Here is a 23,322-nt window from a genome sequence, read left to right as displayed (position 1 = left end):
TGCTTAGCACAACTAAGTCCCTATCCTGCTCTGGCTTGTGCACTCTACTGCAATATAGATAATAATGATAATGAGGATGACAATAGTCAGGATGGACAGCAGTGTTGCTTTTCCAATTCAATCTCTAAGCAATGCTCTGGTTGGGAGTTTCAAAATTTACTTAGTATCATACTTTATTCATGATTAAAATCTCCACTCCACATTCATGGACGACAGATGGATGTGCTACTGAAGATGGTTTGCTAGGTATGGAAAGGACCAGTCTATATCAGATACAACTAGGGAACAAAACAAAGCATATTTATGCAGAAATGTTTTTCTTTCACTGAAAAAAACAAAATGAGCTATGATGGCAAAATAAAACTCTGGGAGCTTCTAAGGGGAGGAGCTATGAGGAAGCCAAGGCAATGAGGTGATCTAAGGCAAATGGGGTGAAAAAAATCTGGTCTTACCAGTAAAGAATATAGGGGATTTACTTCGAATTTCCTCCAATTTTTGAATGAACAAGGCATTCATTTCCCTCTGAAGGGTGCCCACTTGCCTTCGGGAATTCTCAGACAAGCGCTTGGGGAATTCTGGGCTTCCAAGACTCTCTAGACTGCTTGAGTTGGAGGATATTGAGCCATTGCTGGCTGTCACCAAGTTGACAGTGCTTCCATACTTGCCACCTGATTGGCACGGCCACCTCTGCCGGGGATGACCTTTCATCCCGTGACATTTAGTTTCACCATTTTTCTTCCCTGGAGTCACAAAGGACTGAGTGCTCCTTGGTTGATCACTGGCCGTTCCGATGCTGCTGCAAGTCTGCAAATCTGACCGAGGCCTGGGTTGCTCTGTTACACCCCAATTTTTTAGTTCTAACCTCTCGTCTCCCGTTATACTGCTATACTGATCATGGTGCAGCATATCTTTAGCAATTAGCCTGGTAGCATGGTCACTCCACTTGCATTCTAGATCGGGGCTCTCCTTGGAACCAATCATGCATTTCATGCAATTGGTTGCCACTCCGATCTTACCAGAGCCATTGATGGCGCAGCGTGCAAAGACGCTCTGTTTCTCCTGCTGGTGCTCCTGAAGACGGACCCTGTTGGACCTCCGTGTAGGCTCACTGAAAGTTGCACCCCCATGAGTACGAGTTTGGCCTTTACCTTTACCAGAACTATGGGCCTTACCTTTCAACCCTTTGCCATGTACCTCTCCGTTGGCCCCCTCTCTGGGAGCCAGCGATGGAGAGGAGCTTTCCGGCTCTTTGTCAAAGCGAGGCTGCGAAGAATCTTCCAGTTCGTGGTCTTCACTGGCCCCTTCAGAGCTGTTGTCTTTGGCGTCGATAACAATCTCGGGAAAGCCTTTCTTGTTCTTCTTCTGACTCTTGGTAGGGGCGCTGGCTGTCCGCCGTAAAATGTGGCTGCTAAAGGAGTGTTTGCGATGGAGCTGACCAGCAGCATGACTGTCTAGTGAGGCCTGTTTTGGATTTCTGAGAAACAGACCTTTTAAGCCCAGAGCTTGCTTGACCTGGAAAATAAAAGAAACCCCCATAATAGAAGATGTGCATGTCTGCCCTGGCACACAAGTACTTGAGGTGCAATAAAGTGCAAAGGAGTGTTCCCCCTCCCCAATTTCTGTGAAATTGTCACTGCCCAGCACCCGAGCTGGTTGGAAAACGACGGGGATGGAGAAGGCAAATGGGTTTGCAGAATTTCATTGCTGTTTTTCATTGAAATGTTGTTTTAATTTTTCCAACCAGCTTTATTCCTGTATTCATGACCCTTCCTTTAGCTTTATTCTTGTATTAATAATCCTTGTATTAGTACTACACATCTCCTTACAAGGAAATCCACAGGGGCAAGATACTGGAGAGAAAAACACTAAATAAGGACCTGAATTCTGAAAGGTGCAGAGTGCCCCAATGCCTGCTGAAAGCAGCAAGCTTTGGGGTACTCATAAATTTACAGCCTTGGGGCTCCCAACGATGAATTTCAAGGAACTTTTTCAAAATATTAGGTATTGTTTTGCTATCTCCATGGCACAGCTGGTGGGTCAGCCCTCCAATGTGCCCGCAAGTGTGAATGATTCACACCCACAGGCTCACTATGAGGATGCAGAGCAGAACTTTGGGGTGAGGGGAGAAGAGGCAATCAACTCATCAGTGGAATCCGGGGTAAGTAGAGACTTACAAATTTGTTGTAAAGTTAGTGCTTTCCCTTAACAAAATAAAACTTCTTAAAATAGTTAATTTATATTTAATTTTAACAAACACTGAAAGTGTTTTAATGTTTAAAAAAATACTTTAAACAGTAGTAACCCTAAATGTAAAAAACATATTAAGAATGTACATTACAGCAACTTTGAATGTCTCTGGTTACCCCGATCAGTCAGTGTCTTGAGTCCCACAATGATGGCACTCAACAAACGGACAACATTACACCTGTAATGCTCTCAGCAACTTCTTAGCCGAGCGACAGTTATGACATTAGGGTCTGATCCAACTCTATTTCAGTCCACAGGGTTCTTCCACTGACCTCAATGGGAATTGGACGAGCACCTTAAAAAATAATATTAGGTATTGTAAGTTACTTCCTAGCTAGAGCTCTTTCACCTGACATTGCTGTATCTATCTAAGGCAGGCCATTAACCCCTCCCTGGTTCTCCAATGCAAAGCTTCCTAGAAATGGTGCAGGCTATCATTCAACAAGATAAAGACGTCAGCTGTGCGTGTCCAGGGAACAGCTTCCCGCTTACACTGCAGTGTTTTATGTAGCTGGCTTATCCAAGCACCACGTTCATTCCCCCTCCAGCCAGGCCAAACACCTGTAACTGGCTCTGCTACAGGACAGAAGGAAGGGGAAATAGCCAATGGGAAGAGTCCCTAGGGGCTGCCCGTGCCGATTTGTGAGCCTACACACTGTGCTGCACTTTTTAAAATCAGAGGCTCCCTGGACATCTCAGTGGACCTTTCTCTAACCCATTGGTGTTGGCAGAGCCCTCGCCTCACTAAGCCAGTGATGACAGCATGGATTTAGCCAGCCTGAGTGACTGTCCCAAGCCTCTTTCCTTTCACCCTCATCCTGGGCCACCTTTTCCTTGGCTATGGACCAAGGCCATTCCTGTTGTGCCAGCTGCCACCAGGAAAGGCAGAAAGTCTCAGAGGAGAGCTGTGTGTCAGCCTGCAGAGCAGTACTGCATGCCGTGGCACAGGGCTTCCCCTAGGCCCGACCATAATACAAATAAAACTAATAATATATATTGCAAACAAACAATTATTTTAAAAGGGTCACTTCATTTAGGCTAGGCCAGTCTGGAAGAAAAACCCAATAAAGGTTTTTTTAAAAAGTCAATTAAAAATTATGTTTTTGCAATTCAATAAGTCACCTGTAATACTGGAAACCCAGACACAACAGCACTGGGCTACTGCATGAGTACCCGGCAGAAAAAGCAAGTAGAAATATGGGGCTGAATCTCCACGGCCTTTCACCTTGTGCTGTCAGTTAACAACCGGGCAGAGTGGGTGTCAAATGCTTCCAATCAGAATTCTCCCCTCTCTAAGGCCTTGTCTACACTGCCACTTACAGCGCTGAAACTTTCTTCACCCAGGGGTGTGAAAAAACACCCCCCCCAGTGAGGAGAGTTTCAGCGCTGTAAAGTGTCAGTGTTGACAGTGCACCAGCGCTGGGAGCTACTCCCCTCGCAGGGGTGATTTTATTACAGCGCTGGGAGACCTCTCTCCCAGCGCTGGAGCCACAACTACACGGCCACGTTACGTCAGCTGTGTAGACATACCCTAACTCTTTGCATAGGAGTAACTGAGCACATGATGTGCAAGGTAGGAGAGAGTCAGGGTCCAAAGCAGAACAGAGAAGTCCAGAATGATTGACACACAACAGCTGAAAACACAAAACAACAGAAATGGGGTCAAGCTAAAAATGTATTTTTAAAAATCATTCCAATTTTAATCAGCCAAGGCCGTCTTAGTAATACGGGTGAGGTTTCAATTTTTAAGCTGACAGTTTAATCAGACAATGCCCCTTCAATTAAAAAAACCCCACATGCCTCATCAAAAACAAAAATAACCCTGTCATTCAAACTGATCTTTACATTTTTTTAGTAACTGTAGGGAAGTCTAAAACAGCTATAAAATGCCACATTCTGCTCTATTGCACACAGAAGACTATCATGGGTGCCATAATAATAGCATACAGGAGACCATATATCCAGGCTCCAGCACCAGAAATGTTCCCGTCTCAAGGACGGATTCTGGCCCTCCCCACCCATGGGATTGCGTTTTAATCAATTCCTATCATACAACCTCCTCATCCAAATGTCCCTCATGCACATTTTCATCATTGGAGAAACACATTATAAACAAGCAAAGGCAGTCAGAGCCATAATAAATACATTTCAATGCTTATCCAAATGTTAAACACAGACAATTCCCCACACCCTCCCCCACTTGATTTACAATTCAGTGAATTTTACAAAGTTTCAGCATTCCTATAAACATTCCAGGTGTACTTGCCAACTTTTTAAGTAACAAGCTGCTCATGCATAATAAAGGGCTCCTTTGGTTTTGACTATGTGCTTGGAGCATCTTTTTATATAACTTGCTTCTGTTGATCTGCTCTAACCAGTTCATCCCTCCCTGAACTCTGTCTCGTTTGCAGTTTGATCCAATTGCCCTGTGGTAGCAGGGTAATCTGTGTCCTCTATTTGGAGTGTAAAGAGGAGTACACATGCTCTTATCAGAGGCCCCCATAAGCCAGGGCTTGAAATTTATCAGCTCGGAGATAAAGGTTGCAACTGATTCAGTATCGCTAGCAGCTAGAAGTTAGCTTGCAGTCACTTTGGATCCGTTGCCCTGTGATGTCACAGAGGAGGTCACATTTCTGCAGTACCATTTGTAGGTGCAGAAGTGTTCAATTTAATTTTACTTTCCTGCTCCGGAACACATGGTCAGATTCACCAGGATGCTCTGCCTGCTCTGCATGGCTTCAGAGCTAGGAAGCAGCTGCACACCCAGTTCAACCAGCCAGCCAGGCTGGGTATAAAGCTGCTCTGTGCGAGCCTATAAACCTAGCCCATAAAAATCATAGTTTAGGGACCTGATCCAAAACCCACTGAAGTCAACAGGAACTTCTCTTTCGACTTCAGTAGGGTTTGGATCAGCCTTATACCCAGCAAGAGTAAGCACGTTTCTGTGTGAAGAAGAAACATACCTGTTTAAAGAAAGAAGACAGGGACTGATTATTCCCATAAGCCAACAAAGGAAGTGCAAACAGTATAGGGCAGGGAAAACTGAGGTTAAATATAAGTAAGCTCTGTGTGGGCAAAAGAGATTTGAAGAGCTTTGTGTAGGTCCAAACTTTGCATCTCTCACCAACAGAAGACAGTCCAATAAAAGAGAATACCTCACTCACCTTATCTCTCTAATATCCTGGGACCAACAGGGCTATAACAACACTACAAACAAATAAGCTCTCTGTGACATTTCGGGCAATAGAACAAGCTATTAAGGGAGATTGTGGACTCACCTTCACTGGAGAAATTCAAAGCTAAGTTAAACATTTGTTGTTGAGCAACCGCATCTGATAATAACCAGAGCGGGAAAGAAATTATACCAGGCAAAATATGAAGTTTCCAAGCAGAATCCAATTGAGATAAGTTGGCAAGTGCACTCATTTACTACTATAAAATGATAATCAGACCCATTATAAAATACTTGCAAAATTCAGAAAAATCTCCAAACACACACACACACACAAATAACCCCAATTAAAACGAAAGAAAGTGGCCCACTGATGGAATGGGTGATGTGCAGTGAAGGGCCCCAGGTATCATTCTAGCTTATTTGGTGCATCTTTGTTAGACTTGTCATTAATGCTTGAATCAAATTACCGATTCAAGATCCCAAATCCAATGCAAATTTGGTTTAAAAGAAAAAAAAAAGTAAAAACAAGAGTCATTTAGAAGAAGATCCAGAATATCTGCTTTCAGCTCCAATTCTAGCTTTTGCAAATAGTGCTGGCGATTTCCTTCTTCAAAGCAGACCTACAGAAATCAGCAACAGACCCTTTGGTCCTCACTGTTGACTTTCCAAAACTTAACCACATTATGTTTAATGATATCACATACAACTGAAGGAAACGGTTTGAACTGTAGCTTAAAAAAAATGAAAAAAAGATAGGATGTGGAAGAAGAGACAGCAAGGACGGGGGGAGGGGATGGGCTGGGAGGAAGAAAGATTTTTATCCTGGATCTGCTTCATAAATGGTGGGCTCTCTGGCTGATCAATGACCCGACAAAACTAATCAAGTAAAATGTCACAATCCATGTTATATGAGTTGAAGAGTTTCAAAATGCTAATAAGGAAACAACAATGCTAATGAGTTCACTGGTTAGAGGCATGCAGGTGTGTGGTGGTGCTCACTACACCTTCCTGAGTCAGGAGGGGGTACCTTCAAGGCTCCTAAAATTGCTCTGCTTCTAAAAGTAGACTTTTTTTTGACATAGAGAAGTCCACTGAAATCACAAACAGACAGAGTAAAGGCAAGTAAGACACAAAACATTGAGGGAGGCTCTAAGAGATACGCACATCAAGAAAAACATGAGAAATTCCACAATACATGAATAGACTACAGAAGAGACAGAAACAGAAGATCAAATTTAGGAGACAGAACAGCCCATAAAGAGGTATTAGGTTAACTAGAGGTGCTGGGACACTCTATTTTTGCAACTGTGAATTACCGAAGAAGCGACAATACCTAAGTTTAGGAGAATGCTAGTTGCACTGGAGCAAATGGATCAGTAAGGATAGGCAAAACCAGAGGCTGATTACGGTTGTTCTGAGACATGTGACATGGCTTTCACCCAGCTGTGTGGGGAAATAGATATACGGTTCTGGTTTTGATCCATCTCTACTGATTGATAATTGTTTTTGAAAATTTGTTTGTCCCAATAATATAAACACAGCACAGAACCACCCAAAATTAACATGATCAAGGCATTTACACAGGTTCCTAACCAGAGATCAACTCGGAGTTCTTTTTCAAACTCAGAAAAAAATAATATTTTCAAGTAAAGTTGGTTGGAAAATGCCAAGAGGGGGAGGTTAAAATTTTTGTCTAAGAAAGTTCCCAATTTTTGGTCAAAAATAATAATAAAAAAACTACTCACAGATTTTCCAACCATCTCTATTTATAAGCAACATCAGATACAATGAGCCTGAATAGAAATATGGGGACATTTTATAGTACATAGATGTCTAAAACCAGAAAATATTAATGCCTACAAAGTCTTTTAGCACTTATATCCAGATAGAAACATGGAGTGGAGCAGAAGTCTTTCTGAAAAACTGGAGTCAACATCCTTTCAGTTTAAAGGTTCATTCCTCAGCTAGTATAAAACAGAATAGCTTAACTGATGTTAATAAGCCAATTAGCCAGCAGGTGTAAACTGGGCATAGCTCCAATGAATACACTGAGTTACACCATCTCATGACCTGGCCCTAAATCTAAACAATAGGAACTGATCCAGTGATTTGAGACCAGACAAACCACAGAAACTGGAGCAACATTGCTAAGAGGCAGGAGACTTCAACTCTAACCATTAGCAAAGCAGACAAACAGAAGTTGATCCAAGGAAATAAGCAAGAAGTCCGAGCTAACAAGAGGCGTAGGGGTTCCGATGGAGGCTACAGTAGTCTTGTTGACGATAGTCTTTATAATCAACTGGGAAATGGTCCAGATGCAGATTGTGGGTCCGATACTGCCATTTTTGCTCTTGCTGAGTCTAAACTTACTCCATCTGCAGTTCTGTTCATTACAACGAGTCTACTTACATGTCAAGGTACTACCCTAACATGAGGGTGGCAGAATGTGGTCCAAAGAGACTGGGGTGAGCAGGTGTTGTGCGAGGTGGAGACACAGGGATGGGAGTGTTTTGTCTCATGTTTTGTAGAAGATGTGATTGGAAGTGTCCATAGGCTCATTAAAAATCTGTGTCTTCCTGAGGTGAGATCTCAGTATTAGCATATAAACAACAGCAAAGCTAAAGAGGCTGCAGTGGTAATGAGAAGCAACAAGCGGTGTGTAATATATTGAGAACATGAAAAGGAAATAAAGCACTCAGAAAACAAATCAGCTCAGTAGATTGGAAGCTAAGAGATAAAGACATGGATGAAACAGCAAGACACAACAGGGGTCCTTTGATGTGCTTAAAGATAACTACTTGTGTAAGACAGCATTCTGAAAAAAATCCAACAACCCCAAAGTTCCTGTAAAGGTTTAAACAAATGCTTCACCCTGCTGCAAATTAAAATGATCTATCAGCAAGTTAGTCAGGGGAAAAAGGAGAAATCAAGAAAAGCAAATAATTATACGAGACTGACCAAGGAGGTAGTAAAAGGGAGTGCCTGCCTTCAACTAAAGAAAGGCAAATTTAGATATGAAATAGTTTCCTAGGAGCAGTTAAACCAAGGAACTGCCACACAAGAGGGGGCTAAGGACACTTCAGAGGAAACAGTCACAAAGATTAGGGATGACTATGGTTTAGGATTCAGAGTAGCAGCCGTGTTAGTCTGTATCCGTAAAAAGAAAAGGAGTACTTGTGGTGGTCGTCTTCCTCTTGCTGTAACATAACAGCGTGCACTGAGGAGAGACTGTAGAACTTGACCTGTAGATGACCAGGGCTGAAGAGACAACTTCTCTGCATCTAAGAATCATATAAGGCAAACAGATACAAAACCAGAGACCACACGCCAGTCCACCGGCAGCAAGAGGCTAGAAGGAAGTGGGCACCTTAGAAAGAAACTTAACTGGAAATTAAATGCCTTCATCTTATTGCTCCCCTTTCCATCCCCTCTGATCCCAGCACGAGGCTGGGCAGGTGGGCACTTTCCTTCCCCTTCTTTTGTGGCTATTGCCAGGCAACACTTGAAACAGTTTTACCCGGAAACCATCAGTGGCTGGCATCAGATGCTCCCTAGCTTCCCCTCAGACTTCTTTGAACTGAGACAAAGTCTTTATTGTTTATTTCGTTATTTCTTGCTGCCCTAATTAAAATCTCCTGTCACTTTCCCCTGCCTTTAATTAGGGCCACGTAAAAAAAAAAAACAAACAAAAAAAAACCCAGCACATTTAAGAAGCTTTTTTAAAAAAGAGACGAAAAAAAGAGTTGAAAATGTGCCCTCTGAATTTAATTGACTTCCAAGTTTAAGAATGGCTCTGCTTTAAAAACAGCCCTCTGGAGGTTAATGACAAAGCTCCCATTGACTTCAAGGGGCCAAGATTTCACTCAACAAGAGAAGAGTCTTAGGCTATGCCTACACTAAGCAGCTTTTAGTGACACAGCTGTGTCACTACAGCCATGCTGCTAAAAGGTACGTAGTGTAGCCGCTGTTTGTCGGCTCTCCTGTCAACAGAGCAGTGTTCCCACCAGCGCTTCCAATCAGCAAAACTTTTGTCTTTCAGTGGGGTGCTTTTTTAACACCTCTGAATGACAAAAGTTTTGTCTTTCGCTTGCCAGTGTAGCCACTTGATGGCTCTGGGAAAGCTGGATAGCTCAGGGAATAGTAAGGGTATATAAGGCCTTTCACCTTTGAAGGTATATGTACAAAAGCTATAGCCTACTATTGTTTTTAGGATCAGTTCTTTCTTATCTCCCACCCTCATCCCCAGGTTTGTTTTCATTCTTGGCATCTTCAGATGGACAAAAACTAGCCCATCTCTTTTTGCATGTTGCAGCAGAAGGGGCCAGACATGAAGTAGCTCTTATAAAGAGGGAGGTAACTCAGGAAGTAACAGAAATGGAGTAGTCTCTGTACATCCCCCCTCCAATCACCTGGGGCCATAGATAAAGTCCTGATGCTCCCCCCCTTTCCATCCTCCTCCAGCTTAAAAAAAAAAAAAAAAAAAAGACAACCCCCTTGTGGAGTTTGCAGTAATTAAGTGCTAACTAGTATTTGGGAGGTACAGGATTTAAGCTCCAGAAGCTGCTTCTTCTATAACAGACAAAGCTTTCTAGAGCTAAATAATCACCTGGATACTACGATATGCAGCACTGGTAATCATTTGGCCTTTTTCTCTCCCTTGTTTTGGGTTTGTAGCAAGGATAGTGGCAGCCATTCCTTTCTGGGGGGTTTTTTGGCAGGAGGATGCGGGGGGGCGGGGGAGGAGGGAGATGGCAGGTCAAATACGAGCGCAGTGGAACAACAGAGGCCCAAAAGCAAACACAATTAAACAGGTTTATAGTGGCAGGGGAGCTGTGAGTTGTGCCATCTGTGACAGTCTCGGAGGCTTAGGGCCATCACCAGTTCAGCAAAGCATCTGTGCCCCGGCCGAGAAGTTACAATAGGGTCTCACGGGAACCAACAGACACTCTCTGGACATTTCCAGCATTTCCTATCTCAGGCTGGGTCAGAAATAGCACCAGACCCGGCTCTCCTAGTATTATTTTGGTTCTTCTCCGTCCTATCCCAGCTGTAACTGAGAACTGGAGAGGCAGGTGAACATTCATAAAATAAATTTAATGATTTCAAACAGAGAGAGGGAGAGAGAGAGAGAGAGGAGTGTGTGTGTGTGTTTGGATTTGGCTTTGTTTTCCACCAGCAGATTCAGGTTTATGGAACTGCCTAAGCAACAGAGATCTCACAACTGGTCTCAGCAACAGTGTCCCTGAAAGGAGCAGGGGAAAGGAGAGGGCCTGGACAGCTTAGCCGGACACCGTATGCCCACACTGCGATTAAGAAACCTACAGCTGCCCTGTGACAGCTGACCTGGCCTATGGGGCTGTTTAACTGTGGTGTAGACAGGTGGCAGCCCAGGCTCTGGGACCCTCCCACCTCAAATGTCTATGCTGCAATTAAACTGCTCCTTACCATGAGTCAGCGAGCATGGACCAGCTGCAGGTGTCTAAAACTGCAGTGTAGACATACCCACCGTGTCCCCTGATGGAGGGCATCATACTGCGCAATCCCTCTTGCACACAGTAGCTGCAGCAGTGCGAACACACACTGTATCAGGAGGGAGGGAAGAATTTACCTGTTTTGTAGCATTCTGACTGGGGCAGGGAGAAGAATCTGCATTTCGGAAAAGTTTTGCTTTGGTAAATTCTATCACTTCTCTTTCCATGACCTGCCTTGGGTAGAGGGGACAATCAGCTCAAGAGCTGGGCTAGTGGAGCAGAGAGGCACTGTTAGGTGATTGCAGTGGGGACAGTCCTGAGACGCTTTGTTTCACCTTCGTGGCCCAGTTAGGCATGCACTGGCCACTGTCCTGAGGGCCCTGAACATCTGGCTCTCCCAGCTCTAGGTGCGTGGTGGGGCAAGAGGGGCCAGGAAAGAGGCAATCAACCTGCACACAGTGACCCCAGAATCAAAGAGAGGTTTGTGGGGTAAAACCAAATGATGCTGCTTGAATCCAGGCCAGGGAGCACGTATCTGAAAGCAGGTAACTGGGCCAAAACCACACTCTTCCCCACAGAATATCAGGGTTGGAAGGGACCTCAGGAGGTCATCTAGTCCAAACCCCTGCTCAAAGCAGGACTAATCCCCAATTTTTGCCCCAGATCCCTAAATGGCCCCCTCAAGGATTGAACTCACAACCCTGGGTTTAGCAGGCCAATGCTGAAACCACTGAGCTATCCCTCCCCCCTTATATAGAAGGCTAAATCTGGTCTGATTTACACCCTGTGCAACTGCTTTGATCTCAGGCATATAGCAGTGGGAGCTCAGGCAGAATCAGTCTCATAATAGCTATTCTCAGCCCGCCATTTATTTTCCTGCTCCTAGGGACTGGCATTACCAAGCTGTGGAGGGGATAGGCGCACCACAGGCTGGAGCCCCTGACATTGACCACGTTACTGCTCGCCACCCAGCACCAGCCACTTCCCTCTCACCCAAAGCTTTCCAGTCTCCTGCTCCTGAGAGCAATGCTCCTCTCATGAGGAAAATGAAATCCTGGGTCAGACGCTGCAGACAAGGTTGTCGGCAAAGTCAGAAGGGAGGGAGATGTACTTGCCGGAAAGCTGTCAGTTCAGGCATTAGATACCTGGGCAGTAACAGCCGGACACTCCTCTCCTTGTAGAGGCATTAACTGAAATGAGCAGTGGGATGTTCCTTCCAGAAACCCACCCCCTTTCTATGCCCCAAAGTGCAGCTTTCCCATGAGTTATTCCAACTCTTTCCTATTTTAGAATTCACCTAAAAAAGCCACATTCCTTTAAAAAAAATTATCCTAAAATGAGCAACACTAGAGACACTTAGGTTTCTCAGCCTGTTTAATACTGCCTCCTGCTGTCCGAATGCCAATATGTCAGCCTGCTGCCCCTCTTTTTATCACCTTATACAAAGCAACGGTTGCAGTTTCCAAAGCATTGCAGGGATTTAGCCACGCGCCCGTCGTTAAAATGAATGGGAGATGTGTAACCAAACGCTATGGACTGCAATGGAAAGAGTCTCAGACTCAGCTCAGGGGACGCTTGAAGCTCTTAGGCTGTACTTTCAACCTGGGAACTGTTCATATGAAATCAGAACATGTCATCAAGGCAGTTGTATTTTGACTGCATGTGAAGCAAGCCAGAGGCTGGACAGATGAATGGCAGGTGGGGAGAGACCACTGAGCCCCACAAACCAGGAGGGAGGCCACTTTGTGCACTTCTCAGCACAACAAGAGTCAAAGACAGACCCGAAAAGGAAAGTGCAGCAGCAGGGATCAAGTCTCCAAGCTGGCAACTCTTCAGCGCTATGTTTAAAATGCTAAAGCATCAGGGAGGCAGAGTGACAGGGCACTCATGGCATAAACTCTGCAGCCAGAAAGCACCCAACAGTTCAGGTCTGCACTTTTAATTTAGGAGCACAAAATGTATCAGACACACCCTATACATGCATACATATGTGCTGAAGTGCTATACCCTTGCCTATAAAACGCTATCACTCAGCAGGGTGCTGCTGTCCCCTTTAGGAGCTGTCCACCAGTTACACAATGTATTGGGGGTGGGTGAATCCTTCATTTTGCATGAGTGTTTGTATCAGTGTTACAAGGGGGGGGGGGTGTTCAGAAACCACCAGAAGATGTGTTATGTAAAGTACAGACAGCCCGACACATTTTTATATGGTCTAAATGCTCCATTGTCTTCTGATTCCCCCACAAGGGCTGGAAGACATGCCCGGTGCCTGGAGAGGCGTGTGGTGATGGAGAGAGAGAACCTGCTCACTGAACAAGCAGGCTTTCGCCAGTTTGTGCTTCTGCATACGGCTGCATTGATAGCAGGACACTTAGGCGAAATCCCGAAGGCCTTACTCAGACAATGGGCTGAATTCTGCCATTTCAGTGCAGCCACTTCCGAGTTACACCAGAGTTCCTAGCCAAGTTTTGTCCAGTAGCCGTAAGGAGTGAGTAAGAACTGCGTCAGGATTTGGCCCTTCGTTAGGAGCAATAGAGTGGGAAGCGATGGAAGAATGCCCCAGAAATGAAGCACTGTATGGGGAGTATCTAGATAGGAATCCAATGGGGGTTCCTTATCTGGTTGTGCCACCCGCTTATGCTACATAGATGTTTAAAGAATTCTCAGGCTACTATGAAAACCTCAGAGCAGCAGTTACTTGGATTCCACAAATGGGTCAGCTTGGGTCCCACCCCTGGGCTCTCCCCCTCCCTGCATGGTACAAACCCTGCCAGCATGATTACAAACGCAGGCTGCATTATGGCACTGCAGTCAGTCACTCACCTTACCACAGATGTCATTAATAGCTACATGAACAAAGATGGATGCCTCTTCTATGCCTTCCAGGTACACGTGCCGATAGCCTGAAACACACAGCGAGCAGAGATGAGCGCCTCCTGTCGCTACAGACTTTCCATTTCTAACCACAGGAGGGAAAAATTTAACAAGCTTTCTACGGCCACGTCCAACCGCTGAGCACTCAGGCTTGAACATCATCTTGCCACACTTGATTTGTGTGAGAGCAACATACCATTTACAAAGTTTACTGGTGTTTTCCCCTGTCCCTTCCTTATTATAGAAAAAAAAAAGTCACCCTAATTTTCCCACTTTACACTTTTGCTGCTGTCAATTCTGCAATGCAAACTGATTAGCTCGTCCCCGGCAGACTTGGGGCCATTATTAAGAAATGGACCATTTACTGTCGCCTTTCCAGTCCAGCATCTGTAGCTATATAGTGCTTTCCTAGTTCCTGCCTGATCCCCTGCACTTCTACCCAAGAGCACTTTTAAACCTGAGCATCGTAAGGCATTCACTAATTAAGCTGCATAACATGCCTGTGACAGAGGCAAGTATTAGCATCCCCATTTTACAAGTGGGAAAACTGAGGCACAAGGCACCATATTTTCCAAAAGAGCTCAACACCAGTGTCCATAGAAGTGCCTAAATAAGTAGCTAGAATTTGTTCTCAGTGAGAACTTCTGGACACTGAGCACCTTTGAAAATCTGGCCAGAGGAGGGTAAGTGACTTGGTCACGGTCACAGGATGAGTTAGTGGCAGATGTGGGTACAGAACCCAGGAGTCCTGAATACCCAGTCTCCTGCTCTAGCCATGGCTCACAACTCCTCCCCAGTGCAGATTCATATTTGTGTGCACACGTGGTAAAGCTACGCTTGGGTATATTTTAATTGTCACAATTTTATAGAACAAGGCCTCAGCCAATCGATCCTGTAGGTCATCAAGACAGAGAGCACGGCCCTACCTGGCATCATGCTGGTAAAAGCTATCGTCCTCTGTCCAATGAAATCCCGTCCAATTGGATCATGATCCCACACCAGAAAGCGAACCAGTGCAATCTCTGGCATGTGCACTGTGAACACCAGAGTCTCCTCCCACATTGGATTGAAACCTGGGAATTGGAGAATCAGCTTTTGTTATTTATATTGCAGCAGCACCAAGCAGCCCCAGCTACGGACCAGAAACCCATTTAGTTCTTGCTATATTGTTCTGAAGATCCATCAATTCCTACATAGCAATGGTCACTCTAATTGACCATAAAGGCTTTGGTTCTGTATTCCTTGCACATCCGGAACTCCCACTCATAACAGTGGGAGCTGCGATGGTGTAAGAAACACAGGATTTTAATGTCTCTCAAACATTTTTATCTTCTCCAAAGGTCTACCAAGTGGTAGAAAAGGAATGGACAAACCTGAGAAGTTGCTGGCTTCCAGTGTCTTGTCCTGACCACTAATGAAGAGGAGCGTGACATAAATATACAGACTGATCTGTGTGTCTGATCTCATTGCATCAAGACTGTAATTACACAACACCCCCTTACCTAGGCCCTGATTCAGCAAAACACATAGGAACAACGTGTAATCGTCATTGAAGTTAACAACACTTAAGCATGTGCTAAATGCTTTGCTGCAATGGATCCCAAGTTTGGCCCATTTTGCCTCCATGTGACAAAATGACCCTTCGAACTTCATGTCCAAGTGTGTACTAGATGGCAAGGGGGAAATAAAACAAACAAAACACCCAAACCATGGTCTTACCATTGTCATCAACTACTCTAGTTTGCTCTTTGTAGCAGTCCACTGGTAACCCTATGATCTCTACCTCTACAAATGGATCTATAATCTGGAAAAGAGAAAGGAAAGAATATTTAAAAAAATGAAAAAGATAGAAATCAAGTAATACCCTTAGCTTCACCACACGGGCATCACACGCTATTGCAGATGAAACAGCCAGGGTCATATGGGTGACTTGTTGCTTTGCTGCTAAAAGATGTAGGACTACATCACATTAAAAAAATATAATAACCTTCATCATCATGATGTGACTACTTCCCCACTGATTCAAAATGGGTGTTAGAGCTTACAGCAAGTTAACAGTTCTCTCTATTTGAATAACTTTCAACTCAGTGTACATCTAAGCAGAAGCTTTAAGAATTTCTTCAGGGTGGTCACCATTGCAAAGAAGTCGTAAAGAGACAACTTGCAAGACAACATAAACTGAGCGAGTTCAGGGAACTTCTGGTTGTGGAAGATCTGGGTGACTAGAGAAGCAGCCTGGTCCAGTGGATAAAACAATGGACTACGATTCGGGACATGTGGGTTCGGCTCTAGTCTCTGATCATGGGCAAATTACTTTTGCTCTCTGTGCCTCCTTTCCCCTTCCTGCTATCAGTTTAGACTGAAGATCTTCATGACAGGGCATGTGTCTTGCTGGGTGTTTATAGCTGTCTAGAACAATGGAGCCATGATCTCAGTTGGGACTTCTAGGAACTAAAATTAAGAATAGTGGGGATGAGGAATAGTAACTTAACAATTAGTTAGATCCTAGGAAAGCTTGCTACTGCTTTCAGTCAGTGTATGCTGAACACAGAGTACATACAACCACCATTCAATACAGTCTCAGCAGGGAGAAGAGCCTTTCAAGTAATTGCTCTCCAAGAAACTGACAAAAACGATAAGGAATCATCTCAGATCTGAGACCAGCTAAATTGGGATGACAAAAGCAAAACAAAACACAGAGTGGCTGGACTGAGTAATGGTTGTATGCTAGAGTTTTGGTGTTCAGCAGAAAACAAATGTTCAGCACTCGGGATACTTTGTCACTAAAGAAAAACACAAGTGTCTTACCTCCCTCCTTACTGCTTGCAAGACAGCTGAATGTTCAGTACATATGAACCTTGTTCATATAGCTCTATTCTGCAAAAGGCTCTGGGGCAGGGCCTCTCTTTTCACAATGTGTATATAGTACTTAGGAGAACGAGGCCCTGATAACTGATTGGGGCCTCTAGGTCGTACCACACGGCCAATAAAATAAAGGGTGGGGTTTCCAAAAGCAGCTAAGGGATTGTCTACACTTGAAATTCTACAGCAGCGCAGGGCAGCATGTCAGTGGAGACACTACCTCTGCCAACGGGAGGGGTTCTCCCATCCCTGCAGTTAATCTACCTCCTTGAGAGACAGTAGCTAGGTCGACGGAAGAATTCTTCCACTGACCCAGCACTGTCTACACAGCGAAGTTAGGTGGGCTTAACTACATTGGTCAGGGGTGAGTGTTTTTCCATGCCCAGAGCAATGTAGGTAGGTCAACCGAACTTTTTAGTGTAGGTCAGGCCTGAGAGACTTTAGGGCACATGTGTCAATGGTGTTTCTAAGTCATGTAGGGCACGTATCCAAACATTTCATTTCAACTTTATTGTTTTGACTTTTCTATTCTATAAGAAGTTGCCTATTTCATTTTGTGAAAAAAAATTCCAAGGTAGATTTTTCATCCTGATTTGGGACAAAAACAAATGCTGAAATATTGTAATTTCCCATGGGATGGAATTACCAAGTTTCTACCAGATATACAGACCATCATGGTTGTTGGAATCCAGAGTTTTGGGGCAACCCCCACTCAATTATTTTCTGCTTTTTCCCACCCTCAACCTTTTCCCTGTTTTGTTCTTAAAAAACTTTATTAGTGAACTATTCCTGCCAAAAGGACCCATTTGTCACCACCCTCTGCTTGTGACATCACAAACCCCTCCAGAGAATTAACTGTGATGTCAAAAAGTGAGGTTTGCCTCACTTGAGGGTGGGGAATAGACAGGCAGGAGAGAAAGGAGATGAACATTCTGAGGAGAAGACAACCTGTGCACAGCCTAAGTGCCTTGGCAATAAAAAAGGGAAGTGAAAGGAAGATGTTGACTCATTATTTTCTATGTGGAGCCCATTAATCTTTCAATATTAGCAGCTCCTCCCACCCCACCAATAAATATTGTTTGTATTACAGGAACACCTAGAGGCTGCACCTGAGATCAAGACCCCATTGTGCTAGGCGCTGCAGAGATGCAGAGACAGTCCCTATCCCAAAAAGCTTTCACTCTCTCCACACAAGACAGACAAAAGGTGGGAAAAAGGGAGACTATTATCTCAGTTTCACAGATGGGGACCTGGGGCACAGGGAGGTTTATGTGACTTGCCCAACAGTGAGTTTGTGGAAAAACTAGGACTGGAATCTGTATCTCTAAGGCGACAATCCAATAATTCAACCGCATACCATCCTGCTGCTTCTGGCCAGAATCTTCATTTGGATTATGACAGCCATTCCAGACTGATACATCTCTCAACACTAAGCATTCAGGGAAAGAGTATTTCAAAGTATTCGTGACAAATCCAAGCATTTCAGAACCACTCAGAGGTTTGGTTCTAGTTCTAATGGGCTAAAGGATCGAGGGGAAGTTTTACTAGGAGCTAGTTGCTCGGTCTTCACATTTCCTGAAGACTAATGTTTAATTAATAAAGGCACACTGGCCATACTGCACAAGCATTCGATACAGAACAGCAGAAGAAATAAAAAGCCCCAACACTGTCAAGAGGCTAAATTTTTTGCTCATTACGGACTGGCTGATTTTGCTTCAATTAGAGTTGCCAGAGGCTTTCAAAGAACAAGCACTCACACAGGCAGAGGACAAGAGGGACCCTCAAGTAGCTTCATTTGTCTTGCTGACGAGCTCAGCAGTTTTGTGCACGTTTAGGGGACGCACGGTTTTGCTGGCTCTGTTTGGGAGTTTAAGAGCACTGCAGTGAATAGGGACCCGTCACAGTAATCAAGCATCTTGGCTTTTCCTACACATCCTAGAGGCACTGTATGAGAATAAGGCAAAATGGACTAGCTCCACAATGCTTAAGGGAGGAAAGGCACCTGGTGCTCTTGGAAGCTAATGAGCTGCATGATATATTCCAAGCGAAGCTCAGTGTTTCCCACAGAAACAAATGCAGAAAGTTAAGGCCTTGTTCAGACCAGCTCCCAGAGAGACAGACACTCTCGGATAGGAGAGCCTCATCTCCCGTTCAGCATTCCCACCTCTCCTCTGTCTCCCAGCATGGAGTCCCGGGGCTTCGGTAGCTGTTGCCCGCTGATTATCCTCAACACCAGCTGCTTCTTCAATTGATTGGGGAGCGGGTCTTCAGAATTTGGGTTAAAGACACCTGTGGGGCAAGAATCCGCAGAACATAAAGGAGGTCTGGTGCTATTTTAGGGATGGTGACATTTTCCTCGAGCTCTTCCTCTCTCTTTTCCCTGCTTATTTGACTCTACAATCAGTTGTTACAAACTATACTTAGGAAGGTGCCCCACCCGGTCCCCTCAAGCACTTATAGGTACAAACATCCAAAAATGCACCATAGTCATTAACATCTTTACAAGCAGATAACACACTGGTACAGCATTCTGGATACTTTTCAGCATAGCGAACACCAAGGACAAGTTAATTGCTTACAAAGGCAACTGGAAAAAGCTTTAGTTGCAAATACTGCATGTTACCAAATTAATCACCAGGTAGTAGGTTACTGATCTGGTGGCACTGAGAGGTGGGGCCAAACCAAAACTTGGATCTGAACACCCCATAATTGTGCGTCGTGGATTTCAAAATCCAGACCTGAATTTTATGGCTTTGGAACCAGCACCAATTGCTTTTAGATCATAAACACTGGAACTTTGCTGAGGTGAAATAATTCATAACACACTGAAACTCTCGACTTAGGATGCTAGTAAGTGCTCTACCTGACTAAAACTAGAACAGAAAGAAACCATCAGTCGGCTGTTATCTGAAGTTAAAAGAGCATTCTGAAGACCAGATCAGGCATGGGATAGTAATGGACTGTACTGTTGTAGAGCAGTGGGAGGAGATGAGACATTGCAATAAAGAAGATAGGATAGTAAATTCAATTTATTTAAAAGTCCAGGGTTGGGCAGATATCAAATCAATGAAGAAAAGTGGGAGTTGTTTACATATGACAACTCAAACACTAAAATACTTTGCTCAAGGCCACATTATTAGAAATATGCAGGATTCTAGATAAAGGGTTACAGACAGAGATAAAATGACGAATTAAATGAGAAATCAATCAAATAAAAATGAGGGTTTCATCTTTCTCAGGGACAAATCTGCGTCAGCGGAGCCTGAAACAAACACATAGATCCTTAACAGCTGGGTGCCTTCAAGGGAGATATTCATTACGCAGCCCATAAAGTGTAGTAGTGTAAGGCCTAAAGGAAGACCACACCTGCACAGACCTATGCACTCCCATAAAACATTCCACACGCACGAGGCTCCGCTTAAGAGTTGTTCTAAGCACAAGCACATTAGTAAAAACAACGAGGAGTCCTTGTGACACCTTAGAGACTAACAAATTTATTTGGGCATAAGCTTTTGTGGGCTTGAACCCGATGAAGTGGGTTCTAGCCCACGAAAGCTTATGCCCAAATAAATTTGTTAGTCTCTAATGTGCCACAAGGACTCCTCGTTGTTTCTGCTGATACAGACTAACGCGGCTACCACTCTGAAACACATTAGTGTAACTGATTTAATTAAACTAGACTTAATAAACGTGCACCCCTGGTAACTTCTGAGTGCATATAATGGCAATTGCTGTATAACTTTTGCATGTCTGCTTTTGCAAGTAGATAAGGTTACCATGGCATTCCCTTAGGAAGTGGTAATGAACACCACAGTGATGATAAGACTGCAGTGGTGAGAACTGCACAAAAAAACTCAACAAACAAAGCCCCCCTCCCCTAAAATTCCAAAATATAACTGACAAAGGGTGTAATTTTCAAGATGTCTAACGGTGTGTCTACACTGCAATTAGATACCCATGGCTGGACCATACCAGCAGACTCAGGCTCAGGCTACAGGGCTGTTTAATTGCAGTGTAGACATTCTGGCTTTGGCTGCAGCCGGACCCCTGGGACCATCCCACCTCGCAGGGTCCTAGAGCCCGGGCTCTAGCTTGAGCCTGAATGTCTACACTGCAATTAAACAGCCCCTTTGCCCAAGACCCACAAGCCTGAGTCAGCTGGTGTAGACATTCCCTCTGTGACTTAGAAACCCAGGTCCTGCTGACTTTCAATAGGACTTGTGGCTCCTACATCACTCAAGTAGTTTTGAAAACCCCACCCCAAAGTCTGATGATTATTATGACAAACAGTTATATAAACCCACATGCAGCAGGACCAAGAAACGTGTCTCCTGTGAGGGCTGGGTCCCAATCCCTGTACCACTTTGGATACCTGTCAGTGCTATTCCAGCTTTATTTACTACGGCATCTCCCCAGTAGGATAACATTTGGTTCCCCATGCTGTGTTTTGTGGATTTAGAGGGAGAGCAATTGGTCACTCCTAGAGGCTAAAGAGCCTGCCAAACTTACATTTACCTGTCAGCTGATGCTCTAAACTGGGATTCCGTCTTCCTTAAAGAGAAAGGACGGGACAGCACTTAATGCTGTGGGAGTTTGTGAATTCTTGCCTGACTTGGCTGGGCTGAAGGGGAGAAGATGGTGCCTTACGAGTGAAAGACTTATAGAGATCCAGGAAACAGATATTTTATATACTGATCCCAATCCCTCTATCACTTTGGATGCAAGCAGCGGTTAGTGTGTAGTGGCAGGTGCATAGGTTCCTTGCTGCAGTCATGTATACTAAGGCACCATACCTGGAGCAATACAATCCAAACTCCATTCAGGGGGAAACTGCCACAACTCCAGCTGATCGAAATATGGAAGCTGTAGAGAGGATGAGTCTTTCTCGTGTGTGGGGAGATATGGGCCTCATTTAGCTTTCATTTATCTGTGACTACCTTAGATGATGTATCATGGGCCTACAGTTACACACAGCCCATGTGACAGTACTTGCAGTCTCTCCTTTCAAGAAGTACTAATGAATAAGTCTATGGTACATGTATTAGGGGAAAATTATTCCATCCCAATGCATTCAGAGACACTTGGGGATATTGGGCCAAACCTGCTCTCACTTACACCCGTGTAATTCAGGAACAACTTCACTGATGTCAATGGTACTCATGCCAGCGTAAGAGCAGGATAAGGCCTGAAGTTTCAAAGGGAGGAGGAAAAGCTGGAGGAAAGCGCCCAGCAGCTGTACACGTACACTCCCCTACTACTCGCACAACTTTGGAAACTGCTGGAAAAGTCACGCCCAAACATAATGAGTTACTGACTCTACTGCTTCCATTCCCATCGCTTGCTGGCATATCCCACAATGCATAGCAGCGCCACACATCTTTCCCTTGTAAAGTACTGTTCCCACACACAGGAACCTTCCTCTCCTTCTGCAGTCCCTACTGGCTGGCTTTTCCTTACCTTGACACATGCACTTCGGTTTGAGGATATAGCCACAATTCCCATTGGCATTGAACTTGGCCCGGTTCAGCTGCAGCATTCTCCCCTCTGACTGATAGTTTAATGCGACTGTTGCAAAGGAGGAGGCAACAACATTAAGTCTGTTCAGCGCATTCACGGGAAAGAAAACCGACGTATGTTTTAAACTTTGTTCTCTGGTGACAGAGAGCCAGAGATGTTGGAAAAGGGACTCTCTTCTCCTCCTAAACCCAAGACAGCACAGCTCCAGGGACAGAGACTCCCAAGAAGAGTCTTTCCTCCTGTCTGTAGGGTTTCTTGCAAGTGGGCAAGAGGGCATTGCTTTCCATGTCTCAGCTACCAGTTACCACTAGGCATATGCATATTCAAGGCATCCTACCCTACTAGAGACACAGACAATACCCCAGATACCAAAGACCCAGATGTCAGGAGAGTTGGATGACCAGGTAACCCAGGGATCTTTGCTGGTGCTTTCTGTTCAGCCTATCTTTCAAAGATAGATTCTGGGACCCCATTCAAGCATGAAATTTCCACCTAGTTACAAAAATAAAACAAAACAACACATCCTTTTTGCTTACCCATCTGGCAGCCAGCATTCCAGAAGGGCTGGGGATTGTAATTGCTAGAATCTACGCGATAGGAAGATGGGTAGATGCGGGACAACTGGTGTTGGTTGAAACGCAGATATTGTGCTGGCTTTTGCTGGAGTATCTGGTGGGCCTTTGTCTCGCTGAAAGATGAGACCTGCCAACTGGAAGAGACTGCAAGGAGAGAAGAAAGTTAGAAGGGGATGGCTTCCCCTTAAAAACAATCCTCTCCAACAACATCCCATCCGTTACTAATAATTCTCTTAACACAACCTGATCAGATATGGTTTTCTCTCTCTTCCATCACCACATTTTGTTTCATGCATGGAAGAGTTAGTAATGGGAAATCCAGGTCAGGTACAATAAATGATCTGAACCATCACACAGAACTTGACCCAAATATTTGAGGTTTGGGGATGGCTTGAGGAAAGTTGAAATCCCCTAATCCCTGAATATTTCTCTCTGCCACAGGTGGCATTTGGACTTTCTGATTCTGCTCAGGATCAGGTGCAGAAAATATACAAGGAGGGCTAAACTCTCCAAGCAGTTTCATTTTGCAGAATCAACTGTTTTGAAGCAGCCCCTGAACTTTCATATACTTAGCCAAAGTTCTGGAGATTTTCCTATTGCT

At 44.5% G+C, this 23,322-nt stretch overlaps 1 protein-coding gene across 5 annotated transcripts in view; it reads right to left on the bottom strand.

Annotated features, from left to right (window-relative positions):
• PLCH2 (phospholipase C eta 2) overlaps positions 1-23,322 on the bottom strand; it is a 275,766-nt gene that overhangs the window by 6,406 nt on the left and 246,038 nt on the right. For all 5 annotated transcript variants that reach the window (XM_074934095.1, XM_074934096.1, XM_074934093.1 and 2 more), the window contains 7 exons: positions 22,683-22,865; positions 22,087-22,194; positions 18,794-18,918; positions 15,487-15,571; positions 14,694-14,840; positions 13,717-13,796; positions 1,173-1,512 (listed from right to left, as the gene is read on the bottom strand). In XM_074934095.1, coding sequence (XP_074790196.1) covers positions 1,173-1,512; positions 13,717-13,796; positions 14,694-14,840; positions 15,487-15,571; positions 18,794-18,918; positions 22,087-22,194; positions 22,683-22,865 — 1,068 coding nt within the window. The remainder of the gene's footprint in view (positions 1-1,172; positions 1,513-13,716; positions 13,797-14,693; positions 14,841-15,486; positions 15,572-18,793; positions 18,919-22,086; positions 22,195-22,682; positions 22,866-23,322) is intronic.

The sequence above is a fragment of the Natator depressus genome, chromosome 18 (genome assembly GCF_965152275.1).
Source record: "Natator depressus isolate rNatDep1 chromosome 18, rNatDep2.hap1, whole genome shotgun sequence".
Lineage (NCBI taxonomy): Eukaryota > Metazoa > Chordata > Testudines > Cheloniidae > Natator > Natator depressus.
This window is presented reverse-complemented; position numbering and strand designations above follow the sequence as displayed.